This window comes from Cydia amplana, chromosome 27 (assembly GCF_948474715.1).
Source record: "Cydia amplana chromosome 27, ilCydAmpl1.1, whole genome shotgun sequence".
NCBI classification, from domain to species: Eukaryota; Metazoa; Arthropoda; class Insecta; order Lepidoptera; family Tortricidae; genus Cydia; species Cydia amplana.
Window position 1 is genome coordinate 706,064 of NC_086095.1, and position 13,092 is coordinate 719,155.

The following is a 13,092-nucleotide window of genomic DNA, read 5'->3' on the forward strand; positions in this document are numbered from 1 at the left end:
CTATTGTCAAAAATGAAAAAAAAAACTCTCAATACCATCTACCCTCCAAGGCATGCAAGCGAGGCAAGGCAATAAAGGCATGTTCAGATATTTGTGAGCGCCTTAGCCGCTCCGATATATCTGATGGCGACTGTGCCAACCAATAAAAAAGCAACAACGGTTGCACTCCGGAAGTGCCGATAGAAGTGAAAACTCACCTCACTATGTTACCGACGCCCGGTAACACGATACATACGTTTAGCGGAGGTATTCTATTTATTTATTATATATTATTATCATTCTCAAATAAGATCACACTTTTTCATTGACATGTTTATTTACATACTGCCATGACAACGTCAAATTATTTGAACATAGGTAAAGTCTTGAAAAGGAGTCCGCAACATAAATGTCAAATAACATTGAGTTTTTCTTTATAGATTTAAATGCCATTTAAATTATGAGTGGCCACCTTACGGGGCTTACGGTCACGTGATCGCCTTACGCTGTCTCGAGTTTATCATTATTTCCCCACCTCAAAAAGTGCCCAGCGCCGCTAAAGAAGTTTTCACTTCAATAAAACAACGCTCGCTCACAAAGCATGCCGTTCAAAACTTTCGTAACAAACAAATCGTTTGCAGAGTTTCACTTTAAAGTTAACTTTCAAGGGTTTCCTTTAGAATTACGCTCAGAATGTTTTAGGTGCTCTGTTGTGAAGGAACGTAAGTGCAGCCGGCTGCAAAAATATCTACACTAGTAGCTCTGTGAGCTGTAGACCTCGCGATAACTTTAAATATTGTAATGAAAAAATTTTCGTGGAATAGGGAGTATTACTGCAACGTTCTGCCGCCAGAGTGCAGCACTAGCGCCTTACGTAAACCATGTTTCGGGCCCTTCGGGGGTCCTTCCTCAGGCTCGAGTGCTCGCGGCGACTGCAACTCGCAACTGAGTGCACGAGTTGCAGTCGCCGCGAGTGTCGCCAATGCGACTAAAAATTCAAGTGAGTGAAACCGTTGTCGTCTAAACAGTTTATCAGACATTGTCGTTTTTCAATATTACATTCAAAATAGCCAGGGAGGCTCGCGGGCCGCAAGTGACAGGTTCGCGGGCCGCAGGTTGCCGACCGCTGATATAGACGAAGCTCTTACATATAGTGCTGGCAAATTACTAATTGTGGGAGACTTTGCCCAGCAGTGGGACACCAAAGTAGGCTAGAGAAAAAAAAAACTTCAACACCAAAATAGGATCCCCAAGAAATGAAGAGACAGAGACGTAATTTCGGCTGTGGCAGGCGTGTCTCACTCCGCGATTTCGTCGCTTTGCTACAGGTAGCTAAAAGTACATCCGTTCGGCCCCAATTTTGGGGAAAGCCATAAGCCGCGCGTGGCGCTGTCGCCACCTAGCGGCCATATCTGTGCTGATCATAACAGACGCGTTTTGTTAGAGTGAGTCTTCTGTACTTAGTACTATTATTTATTCGGTGGCTGTGGTAAGCGCAATGAGAGAGGCGCCAGACTTAAGGCTATGCCATGGAATAGTTATTTGTTTTACAAGGGGGCAAAGTTGTTGTTTAACCGCTCGTGCTAAATTGATACCCGAGCAAGCGAAAGATTCCAAAATTGAACCACGAGCGAAGCGAGTGGTTCGAAAAATGGAATCTTGAGCGTTGCGAGGGTTTCAAAGCACGAGGGTTAAACAAAATTTGCCCCCGTGTGAAACACAAGATTTTTCACCACACCAACCCGAAGCCAATATTAAATGTAAAATATCAAACAAAATCAAACCAAATCAAATCCAAATTAATGTTATTAAATATTTATCATCCAAAATCATCATTTAAAAGTCAATTCTACCAGCAAACATAAGAAAACAACTCAAAATTTGCATTTGATTACTTTGCCTCACATGTGAATAAAATGCAACTTTGCTATCAGTTTTTGAAGTGCAAAGTAAGCCTTTCCGAGCTGGTGTGGTGAAAAATAAATTAAACATCATTATCACCTTCTAGTCCGTTTTCTATTGGGAAACAGTATGACATTTTGGGGTAGAGCAATGCCATTTGGTACGAATGTTATATACGTCCACCTAAGCCCAAAACGCCCGAGAGCCAGTTTGAACTCCGTGTCCGAAGGGGGAGTTAAAGTACAGAGCTCCCGGCGCTCAGAAAAAAAAACCTGGCTACCGGGCGTTTTGGACTCAGTTGAACGTGTATAATACCCCTACCAAATGGCATTGCTGTACTCAAAAATGTATAGGTACCTCTCCCTCTCCATACAAGCATTCCCAATAGAAAACGGACCATTCGAAAAAATCGTAAGTGGACCGATCTCACCTAATGGTGCAGTCAGAAGCAGCAGTTGCTAAGCGGGCGAGTAGTTCAAAATTACCTCGACACACTCTTATTCTCTTAACAATAAAGTCGTGTCAAGATCATTTTGAACACCTGGCCCGCTTAGCAACTTCTGCTGCCACAGACAAGAGATCCTCCAGACTGAGCATTAGCAAGAGATCTAAGGTCCACCACCTTGCATTTTGGAGACAAAGCAAACCGCTTGGAACAGGTGTTCCTGGGGGTGATCTGAGCTGATTTACCCCGGTTGCCGAGAGGTCCCCCCCAGCAGGTGGGCAGGGGAGGGGGGGCAAAAGTGCCTCCGGCGCGCATCACTCTAAATTTTATATCTGCATACATCTAGCAACTATATCAAGTTTGGTGTCTTTTTCGTATAATTCGAGGATGGAGAATTCATTTCTGTGACTAAACTTTCACTCACCCATACAAAAAAATCGAGAAATTCAAAATTCAAAAAAAATCTTTACGCTTTTTTTTTTAAATCCTCTACAAAATTAAAACTACGAGGATTTGCTTTACAAAAAAAATACCTGTCAATAGCCTAGTTATCCTTATATATAGAATAGTAAACTTCTCAATCATTTTTCTTTTATAACTCTGTAAAAAAAAAATATTTATGTCGCGCGGCGTACCTGCATTGTAAGAGCAGTATGCAGCTTTTAGGATTTTTAAGTATGTTTTGATGGTTTCTTATAAGTTATTATGCTTCTTTTTGTAGATTACATTAATATATTACTTCTGGACGTGATATATATGCAAATATAAATGAAATATATAAATAATAATAATAATAAGTGGCAGCACAATTCCAACAAGCCCTCGAGCTTGGTTCTCTCCCACCTTCCTTAACAACTGGTGTCACCTTCCTGCTCTTCAAGTCCGGTAGTACCACGGAAGCAAAAAACTACAGACCCATCACATGCTTGCCTACACTCTACAAGCTCCTTACATCCATTTTGAGAGCAAAAATCAATGCGCACATTGTCGCAAACAATATTTTGGCTTCCGCTCAAAATGGATGTAGGGTTGGGTCCCGTGGTACTAAAGAGCTACTCCTCATAGACATGACCATATGCCAACAAATCCGGCGGAACAAGGGGGCCCTCTCAGCCGCTTGGATTGACTATAAGAAGGCCTATGATTCGGTGCCTCATTCATGGCTGGGGAGGGACTTAGAGCTGTATAAAGTTGATGCAACTTTGAGAGCCTTCCTAAGCGCGTGTATGAGGCAGTGGACCACAGTCCTTCGTCAACCAGGAGGCGGGGATGACCGCTCTGGCCCGCAGGATTTTATAAGGATTGAGCGAGGAATCTTTCAGGGTGATAGTCTGAGTCCCCTGTGGTTCTGCCTAGCTCTGAATCTCCTCATGAACCTCACCCTGCTGAAAGATTTGGGACTAGGTTGCCGGCTTCGGTGAGGGAATGAATGAAGGGTGAAGTCATTTCTCACCTTTTGTACATGGATGACCTCAAATTATTTGCACAAAATAGCCAAGACTTGTTGGACCTACTGAAAACTACCGAAGTCTTCAGTAGTGCCATCAACATGGAGTTAAGTGTCGATAAATGTGCGGTTATACGAGGGGCGTTCAAAATATTCTCGGTATTGATATCTTACGACCTCTTCTAAAATTTCTTTCGTTACTGGCCGCTAAGGTTTATTCATTGACATTAAAAAAAAGTATAATTCGAACCGAGATAGTCTTTTGTTTTTCTGCAATTGCTGAACAAACATGAACATCATGTGCGAATTGACAATGTTAACTAAATTAGAACATCGATGCGTGATAAAATTCTTGACAAAACAGGGTAAAAATCAAAAAACCATAAAAGAGGAAATGGATTGTGTTTACCGTGAGTCTGCTCCTTCTTTATCTACCATTCAAAAGTGGTCAAGCGAGTTTAAACGCGGAAGGGAGAGTATTGAAGATGACCCTAGACCTGGCCGGCCTGTAGTAGCTACTTCACAAGAAAATATTGATAAAGTGGAAAAACTTATATTGGAAGATGGTCGAGTGAAGGTAAAATCTATAGCACAAGTAACCAATCTCTCTATTGGTACCGTACATGATATTATACATGACCATCTTAATATGTCAAAAGTAAGTGCAAGATGGGTTCCGCGAATGCTGACTCGGCTTCAAAAAGACATGCGTGTAGCTTGTTGTTCCGATTTTATTGACCTGTGCGGTGAAAATCCTGATGAGGTGCTGCAAAGAATAGTTACTGGAGATGAAACCTGGGTGCATCATTATGACCCAGAGAGTAAACAAGAGTCCATGCAGTGGCACATTAAGGGTTCAGCTCATCCCAAGAAGTTCAAGGTCATCCCTTCAGCTGGCAAGGTCATGGCCACGATATTTTGGGATTGTGAAGGAGTATTACTAATCGATTATAAAGAAAAAGGTGTAAATATCACAGGACAGTACTACGCTAACATTCTACGTCAATGAAAGGATGTAATTAAAGAAAAGAGGCGAGGAAAGTTAACCAAAGGTATTCTGCTTCTGCATGACAACGCCCCCGTCCATACTGATCATATTGCCAAGGCAGCTATTGTTGAATGTGGGTTTAAAACTGTTACTCACCCACCGTATAGTCCGGACTTAGCCCCCAGCGACTTCTTTTTGCTCCCCAATCTTAAAAAGGATCTGCGTGGAAATAAATTTTCTGACGATGAAGCATTGAAGGCGGCAGTGGAGGAGCATTTTTACACGAAAGATAAAAAATATTTTTACGAGGGATTAAAAAAAATAATTGATCGATCTTTTAAGTGTATGAACATAGGGGGGGAGTATATTGAAAAATAAAAATATCAAACTTTTCGTACTTGTTTGTTTTCATTCTCATACCGAGAATATTTTGAACACCCCTCGTACATGTAGAGCGGGGGAGGGTTGTAGATTCAACAAATTTACAACTCTCTGAGACAATGGCTTTCAGATCTATCTCTGAATCAGAAACCTATAAATACCTTGGTATGTCACAGTTTCTGGGTATTGAGGACGAGGGTATTAGACGGTCGGTGAAGGAACGCTTTTTCAGTCGGCTCACAAAAGTCCTTAACAGTCTTTTGTCAGGAGGCAACAAAGTGCGTGCCTTCAACGCCTGGGTAATGCCCCTACTCACATACTCCTTTAGCATACTAAGGTGGACTCAGACCGAACTGGACGCCCTAGATCGGAGGGTCCGATCACTGTTCACCATGCATCGCATGCTACACCCACGCTCGTCAGTTATGAGATTGTACATCCCACGGAAGTGTGGAGGCCGAGGCTTCCTAAACGCTAAGGATCTCCACAACCGCCAGGTGTACAATCTCAGGAATTATTTCCTTAACAACGAGTGTGGGATGCATCGTGTTGTGGTGGCAGTAGACAGGAACCTCACGCCGCTCTCCTTGGCAAACGAGAACTGGCGCAAACCTGTGGTACTAAGTACTGCGGATCGCAAGGCGGCATGGGAGAGTAAGGTGCTACACGGGCGGTTCTACAAGGCCCTCACGGGACCCGATGTGGACCTGCTCGGGTCGGTGAACTGGTTACGATTCGGGGATCTCTTCGGAGAAACCGAGGGTTTTGCCTGTGCAATTGCGGACGAAGTAATGATGACGAACAACTATCGGAAATATATCCTGAAGGACGGTACGGTCGACATTTGTGGGGCATGCCGCCGTCCCGGAGAGTCACTCAGGCATATAATTTCCGGTTGTTCTCATCTTGCTAACGGGGATACTTGCACAGACATAATCTGTGCAAGCTCGTAGCCAGGATTATTCACCAGCAACTTGCTCTTCTATATGGTCTTGTGGACCGCGAAGTACCGTACTACAAGTATTTACCTGCGCCTGTTGTCGAGAATGGTCGTGCCACGCTCTATTGGGATCGATCTATCATCACTGACAGGACTATTGTAGCCAATAAGCCTGACATTGTGATAATAGATCGATCGCAATGTCGGGCCGTGCTCGTTGACATCACCATCCCCCATGATGAGAATCTCGTGAAGGCCGAGAAGGACAAGTCCAGTAAGTACTTGGCTCACGAGATAACCGTCATGTGGGATGTTGATTCGACGATCATTGTCCCGATAGTCGTTTCAGTGAACGGTCTAATAGCGAAGAGTCTCGACCAACATCTTGAGAGACTCTCGCTAGGTGGTTGGATCAAGGGCCAGAAGGCGCCAGATGCAGAAGGCGGTGATCTTGGAAACGGCGCGGATAGTCCGCCAGTTCCTCTCTCTGCGGCCCTGACCACCGGCAGCTTGGGCCTTGCCCCGCTGCTGGCGGCACCCTAGGTTAGGTTTTTTATAATGTGTTTATATGTATTTTTTATTGTTTTGTAAGTGTTTTTATATTTTACTTTTATATTCATATTATAAAAAACCTAACTTAAGATGAAAGATAAATAAAGTGAATAATAATAAAATGCTTTATTGCACACTACAAAAGAAATGTTACAAAAGTATGAACAGGTACAAAAATGTAGGTAACAGGCGGACTTATCGCTAAATAGCGATCTCTTCCAGACAACCTTCAGATAGTGAGACGGCGGAAAAGATTCAAGTTAACGGAAGTTAAATAAAGATGTTGGGAACTAATACCAACGGTCCCTGAGCGCGAGCGCCGCTGCACTGCACCGCATTCACCTCCGTTTAGATACCTACACTACACGCAAATTTAGTATAATTTTTATGTATACATAGATAAGTATCTCAAAAGACGTAGAAGATAAAAGGTCACAATAACTAAATAAAAAATTGATCTGTCGTGAAACTATCCAGTAGGTAGACAACTCATTCTGCATAGGATAATCCAATATTCAGTTATATCGTACTTATTGTAAATTCCTTTATTGTTTTAAATATTTACTTTCTGTACCTACTTGCGTTATGCTGAATAATGTTTTGAAGTAAATGCGTGTCTAAACTAAATACGTGTAGGTATACCTACTTCAGCACGGTCCGCCGTGCGACACAAAACATTTTTTTAAATACAATTATTAGTTAAAAATGGTTGATAAGTTTATTATTCTATATAGTAGAATAACTGGGCTATTCACATGTATTTTTTTTAGAGCAGATCCTCATAGTTTTAATTATGTAGAGGATTTTCAAAAAAAAAAGTGTAAAGATTTTTTTTGAATTTTGAATTTCTCGATTTTTTTGTATGGGTGAGTGAAAGTTTAGTCACAGAAATGAATTCTCCATCCTCAAATTATACGAAAAAGACACCAAACTTGATATAGTTGCTAGATGTATGCAGATATAAAATTTAGAGTGAGGCGCGCCGGAGGCACTTTTCCCCCCCTCCCCTGCCCACCTGCTGGGGGGGACCTCTCGGCAACCGGGCGAAATTAGCTCAGATCACCCCCAGGAACACCTGTTCCAAGCGGTTTGCTTTGTCTCCAAAATGCAAGGTCCCCTTAGAAAACGGGATCTTAGATCTAGTACTACATGTAGCGCTACGCCCTCTGCCACAAATATACGGTAGTTTTACTCCATTTTCGTGTCAAAGTGTCTTTGTGTGACGTCCGTGTCTTTGAACGGACCAATCACGGCACGGGACTCGCTCACCTCGTCCCCCGCACCCCAGTATTTTTGGCAGCATCGGTTTCATGAAATAATTGCTCTAAACTCCTTCTAGAGGATTCCTAGTCTATGTCTGTTGCCGACTGTACTATCGAAAACGAAATACGAGGGCTGTTTGATAAATACCCGTTTTCCAAATGTATTAATATCACGGAACCGAAAATATCTATACAATCGTTTTAAGCCATTTTTCAGAGGTGGGATTTTTTTTTTTAAAACAGCATTCTTTTGTTTTTTTCTCATTTGACAGCGATTCAGTGAAAGCGTGAACTTAAAATTGTGAAAATGGAGAAAGAGCAGTATCGGTCTGTAATTAGATTCTTGTTTTTGGAAGGAAAAACATGTGATGAAATAAAAGTAAGAATGCAAGTTGTTTACCATGAATGTGCTCCTTCTATGACAACCGTCAGATACTGGTTTAACGAGTAAAAGCGGGGGAGAACAACCGTCTTTGATGAGGATCGCCCAGGCCGCCCAATTGAGGTGACTACAGACGATATGGTTAAGAAAATTGAAAATATCGTTTTAGCCGACCGCCGAACTTCGAGAAATCGTTGATGCTGTAAATGTTCCAATCGAGCGGGTACAAAACATATTAGAAGAAAAATTGGGTATGAAGACAGTATCGGCGAGGTGGGTGCCGCGTTTACTCACGGAGGAGCAAAAACGGAACCGACTGACTACTTCGGAGCAGTGTTTGGCCGTGTTCAAACGTAACCCGAAGGAGTTTCTGCGTCGTTTCGTGACCGTAGACGAAACGTGGGTCACCACTACACCCCGGAAATGAAAGGGCAGTCGAAGCAGTGGATTTTACCGGGTGAACCTGCTCGAAAGATAGCAAAAATCGTCCCAACGGCTGGAAAGGTCATGGCGACCGTTTTTTGGGATTCGCAGGGTATTATACATATTGAGTTCTTAGAAAAGGGGAAAACGATAACAGGGCAGTACTATGCCAATTTATTGGATGAATTTTACGCTGTGTTGAAGGACAAACGACCCCATTTAAAAAATAAAAAAGTACTGTTTCATCACGACAACGCACCAGCTCATTCGTCTAGAGTTGTGATGGCTAAATTAACACAATTACGCTATGCCCTATTGCCTCACCCCCCGTATTCTCCAGATTTGACCCCATGCGATTTATTTTTGTTTCCCAACCTGAAAAAATGGCTCGGTGGTAAGTGATTTGGATCAAATGATGAAATGACGAAGTCATTGCCGTCACAGAGGCCTATTTTAATGACTTTCCGAAATCATACTTTTTGGATGGTTTATTGAAGCTTGAATATAGGTGGAACAAGTGTATAGAGCTAAAAGGAGACTATGAAGAAAAATAAATGCATATAAACCAAAACAACTGATAATTTTTTTCATAAACGGGTACTTATCAAACAGCCCTCGTAAGACTGATTTTTTTTGCCGCGTTTTTGCGTAATGGTACGGAACACTTCGTGCGCGAGTCCGACTCGCACGTGGCCGGTTTTTATATTAATATTAATCAAATGCAGCTTTGAAGTATGAGATAATATAAATAATAATAAACAAATATTGGTTTTGAAACCATTTATATTGACATTGGCCGAGCCAGCTGTTTTATTTTCTTTGGGCCATGGAGGCCGAGCCATTTTATCATTACTAATATTATAAATGCTATGTATCTGTCTGTCTGTCACCTCATGCTTAAACCGCTGAACCAATTTAGATGAAATTTGGTATGGCAATCAATTATGAAAGTAACGGAAGCGAAAGAGGTATGTCAGGATCGTAGCAAGTGGAAATCCGTGGTCTCTGCCTATCCCTCCGGGAAATAGGCCTGATTATATGTATGAATGTAATAAATTGAGGCCCGTGGAAGGAAATATGATAGTTTTTATCAATCATTATCATTCCATATCATGTCTGCTTGATCCATGTCACCATAATAATGTCATATAGAGTCTGTGCGGAAAGAGTTGTGGAATGTATGGGGCCCAATACATTCTACGACTTATGTTCCCCGCCAAGCGCATGGCCTCGCGCAGTTTTAATCGCATAGGTGCCGTAATTTGAGAACACCATCTAGTAGGAGGAGAGGCCTGAGGTCTCGAGCCTTCAACTTTGCCCGTCATTATCACTCTTTCCAGGCTATCAGGAGAGCGACGTGAGAGGTGTCCGAAGTATGCAAGCATTTGGTCCTGGCATATCTTGACAACCGGCGTTTAATGCGTAGCTCCTCCAGTATGGAGTGATTGGTACGTATTGTTAAAAAACATCACCGGTTTGCCAATACCTGAAGCTATCAAGACCGCCGAGGACAGGAACACTTGGAGCACCATGGCATCGCACAGGAAACGCTTCAAACTAGACTTCAGCAATGAAGAAACCGACAAAGAAGATGGAAACAAAAAGCCATCAGCGGAATTCGATACCAACAAGTGGTTGAAATACCCTGCCTGCAAAGTTAGAAGTCCCAGGCAGGGATCGGATACCGGTATTTTTTGTATGGGAACGGAAACTGTATTTTTTCGTTCTTTGCTAATTACTTCATTTCTAATTGGGCACCCTAATAATACGAAGTCGTAACCTAAAAACACAACTGAGTCCTACATTTCGAGTAGAAAATAATTAAAAAATATGGTTATTTCTAAGTTTTTGCAAAAAACTGGTTCCGATCCCTGGTTTATTTCGTGCTCTACCTGTTTTAAAAGTTTTCTGTTCTTTATATCCTGCTACCCCAAGGTTGTCTGGAAGAGATCGCTTACAGCGATAAGACAGCCAGTTGCTACCTTTATTTACATTGTAAATCTGTTATTGTGTATCTGTTGTGGTGCAAAGTAAGTAAAGTGTATTTACTTTACTTACTTACATATACAACTAAACTATAAAACTTAAAACCTAAATCAAAAAATAAATAATACTAATCTTAAAATAAAATACTAAAAAATATCACCCTTCAGCCTGGTGCCGTAGATGCTGGCAGCATTTCCTTGCTGTATTGCAAGACTAATTGTTTGAGCGAGGAAGCTGCCACCTCTGTGGTCACCTGTGACCTCTGTTAACCTTTTGGAATGTTCCTTAATAAGCTTAAGGGCGCTTGTACCCCACAGGCCAAGGGTCTCAACGCCAAAAGGTATGAAATTGTATTTGGCACTGAGACCCCTATATCTGGTCTTTTAAGTATTAACTTAATTTTCCAGTCACAAAACTATCCATTTTATAATATACACATTATATAAATAGTAGTATTACTAAGGAAAACATTAAAGTAAATTAAATCTCAGACAAACAATGATGATTTGCAGGTTATATTCTTTGACATCCCAATAACAATCTTATTAGAAAAAAAAACAAGGAGTTTGTTATTCTGATTTTTTCTTTATCAACCATAGATAAATGTAAAAGTGGTACACAATGCTGGCATACTCAGTAGAATAATTGGCTAAGGACATTGAAGTAGTCAATTGACAATAATTGAGATCGTTTGCGAGGTCAAATAAGAAAAAAACTGAGTGTATTTCCCACACTTTTTTTGAAGACAACACTTTTACAGATTAGAAATTGCACTGTTTCAGTGTTAAACAACCATGTCGGAAAGGTGCTGCGAAGCAAAATTAAAAAGTAAACAAGGGTCTAGCAAAACGAGTTGCGTAGTTTTTTTTAGCAACAAAAACTACGGTTCGATGTATAAAAGACAGTGTTTTGGATGGAAACCTGTTCCGTTGTCAAACCTGACGAAGTTTTCTTGATGGAAAAAAACCAAGCGCACGACACTTTACACTAAACTTCACATCGCACAAATGTATAGCAACAGCAGCTGAAACAGCGTAATAACACTAATTTAAACACTAAAAGATCACTATGAGACGATACGCACCTTACATTTCGTTATTACATGTGTAGCTAGTTTAACCACCGCAAAATTCCCCGTTCCTATTGTCTTTTCTAGATTGTAATTGCCGACTCGGACTAGTTGATCTATCGGGAAATGCTTTGATTTGGCCATCGGTTCGAAACTGTTGGCCATTTTCGTGGAAAATTAAGAAAATCGCTCGGTGTCGCGACGTACCGAGCGATTCTGTAGCTACTGTCGTTTAGTTCAGAGCTTCTGCCACCGCGGCAGCACTGCCGCTCACGTCACCCGCCGAGGGAAGCTCAAGTGCGTAACAACACATTTCATTAATAAAAACATTAATTTATTGTACAAACTTTGCTTTAAGCCACATTATCACAACTGGATGACATTTTCACACCATAAACACTTCTCGACAGCATCAACGACGTTAACTTTATTCAACACTTAGCCCTTATCAGCTTGTTTGTTATCATTTCAATGGGTTGTACTTGAACGTCACTCAGTTACGAAAAAAATAACTCGATTCACAACATTTACGCGCTACAGTGATCTCTTTCGCGCCCATTCATTTTTCATGCGCTAGAAGGAGCAGGGCGATTGCTGCCCAGTCTGTGACGTCACGCGTCTCTGCTTACGTCATACGCGCCAATTTTCAAATGGTCGTACGTCAAAGAAAATATCGATTTTTAGTACGAAACGAACTGCACATTTTAAAGTTCAAAGCTCATGAGTGTTTTTCTTTCTATCTGTTAATTATCAGTGTTATCTATAGTGCTGTAAGAAAAAATAATAGAAATACACAAGTGTTTTCAAACTTTTATAATATGAACTATAACTAAACTTTTATAAAAGGTGTTCATTTAGTACAGGTACTAGTATGTATATCTTTAAATTTGATATTTATAAAATTATTAACTAAACTACCTTAGGTACTTACTCTCTCTCTCTCTCTCTCTCTTTAGCCCTTTTCTACCCTTCGGGTGTAGGCCTCCTTCATTCTTCTCCATTCGTCACGGTTCTGTGCAACCTGGAGCCATCTCATCCCCGCAGCCCTTTTGATGTCGTCTTCCCAACGCATATTGGGTCTACTTGGAGGACGTTCTTCTCCCCATGGTCGCCACTCGAGTATTCTTTTACTCCACGAGTCGGTCTTTCGTGCCATATGACCAGCCCATTCCCACTTCAAACTGGCTACGCGTTTTACAACATCCGTGACCTTGCTCTGCTGTCTCAGCCACTCATTCGTTTTACGGTCTCTCAATGTGATCCCCACCAGTTTTCTCTCTAGCGCCCGCTGGACAACGCTTAGTTTACGTAATATGCCTTTGGTGAAAACCCAGGT

General features: G+C 41.5%; 1 protein-coding gene across 1 annotated transcript in view; it reads right to left on the reverse strand.

Annotated features, from left to right (window-relative positions):
• The window catches only part of LOC134660383 (serine/threonine-protein kinase par-1), a 67,668-nt gene extending 55,312 nt beyond the window's left edge, over positions 1-12,356 (reverse strand). Inside the window, exon 1 of the mRNA XM_063516116.1 lies at positions 11,772-12,356. Coding sequence (XP_063372186.1) covers positions 11,772-11,921 — 150 coding nt within the window. The 5' untranslated portion in view covers positions 11,922-12,356. The remainder of the gene's footprint in view (positions 1-11,771) is intronic.
• Between the last annotated feature and the right edge of the window lie 736 nt (positions 12,357-13,092).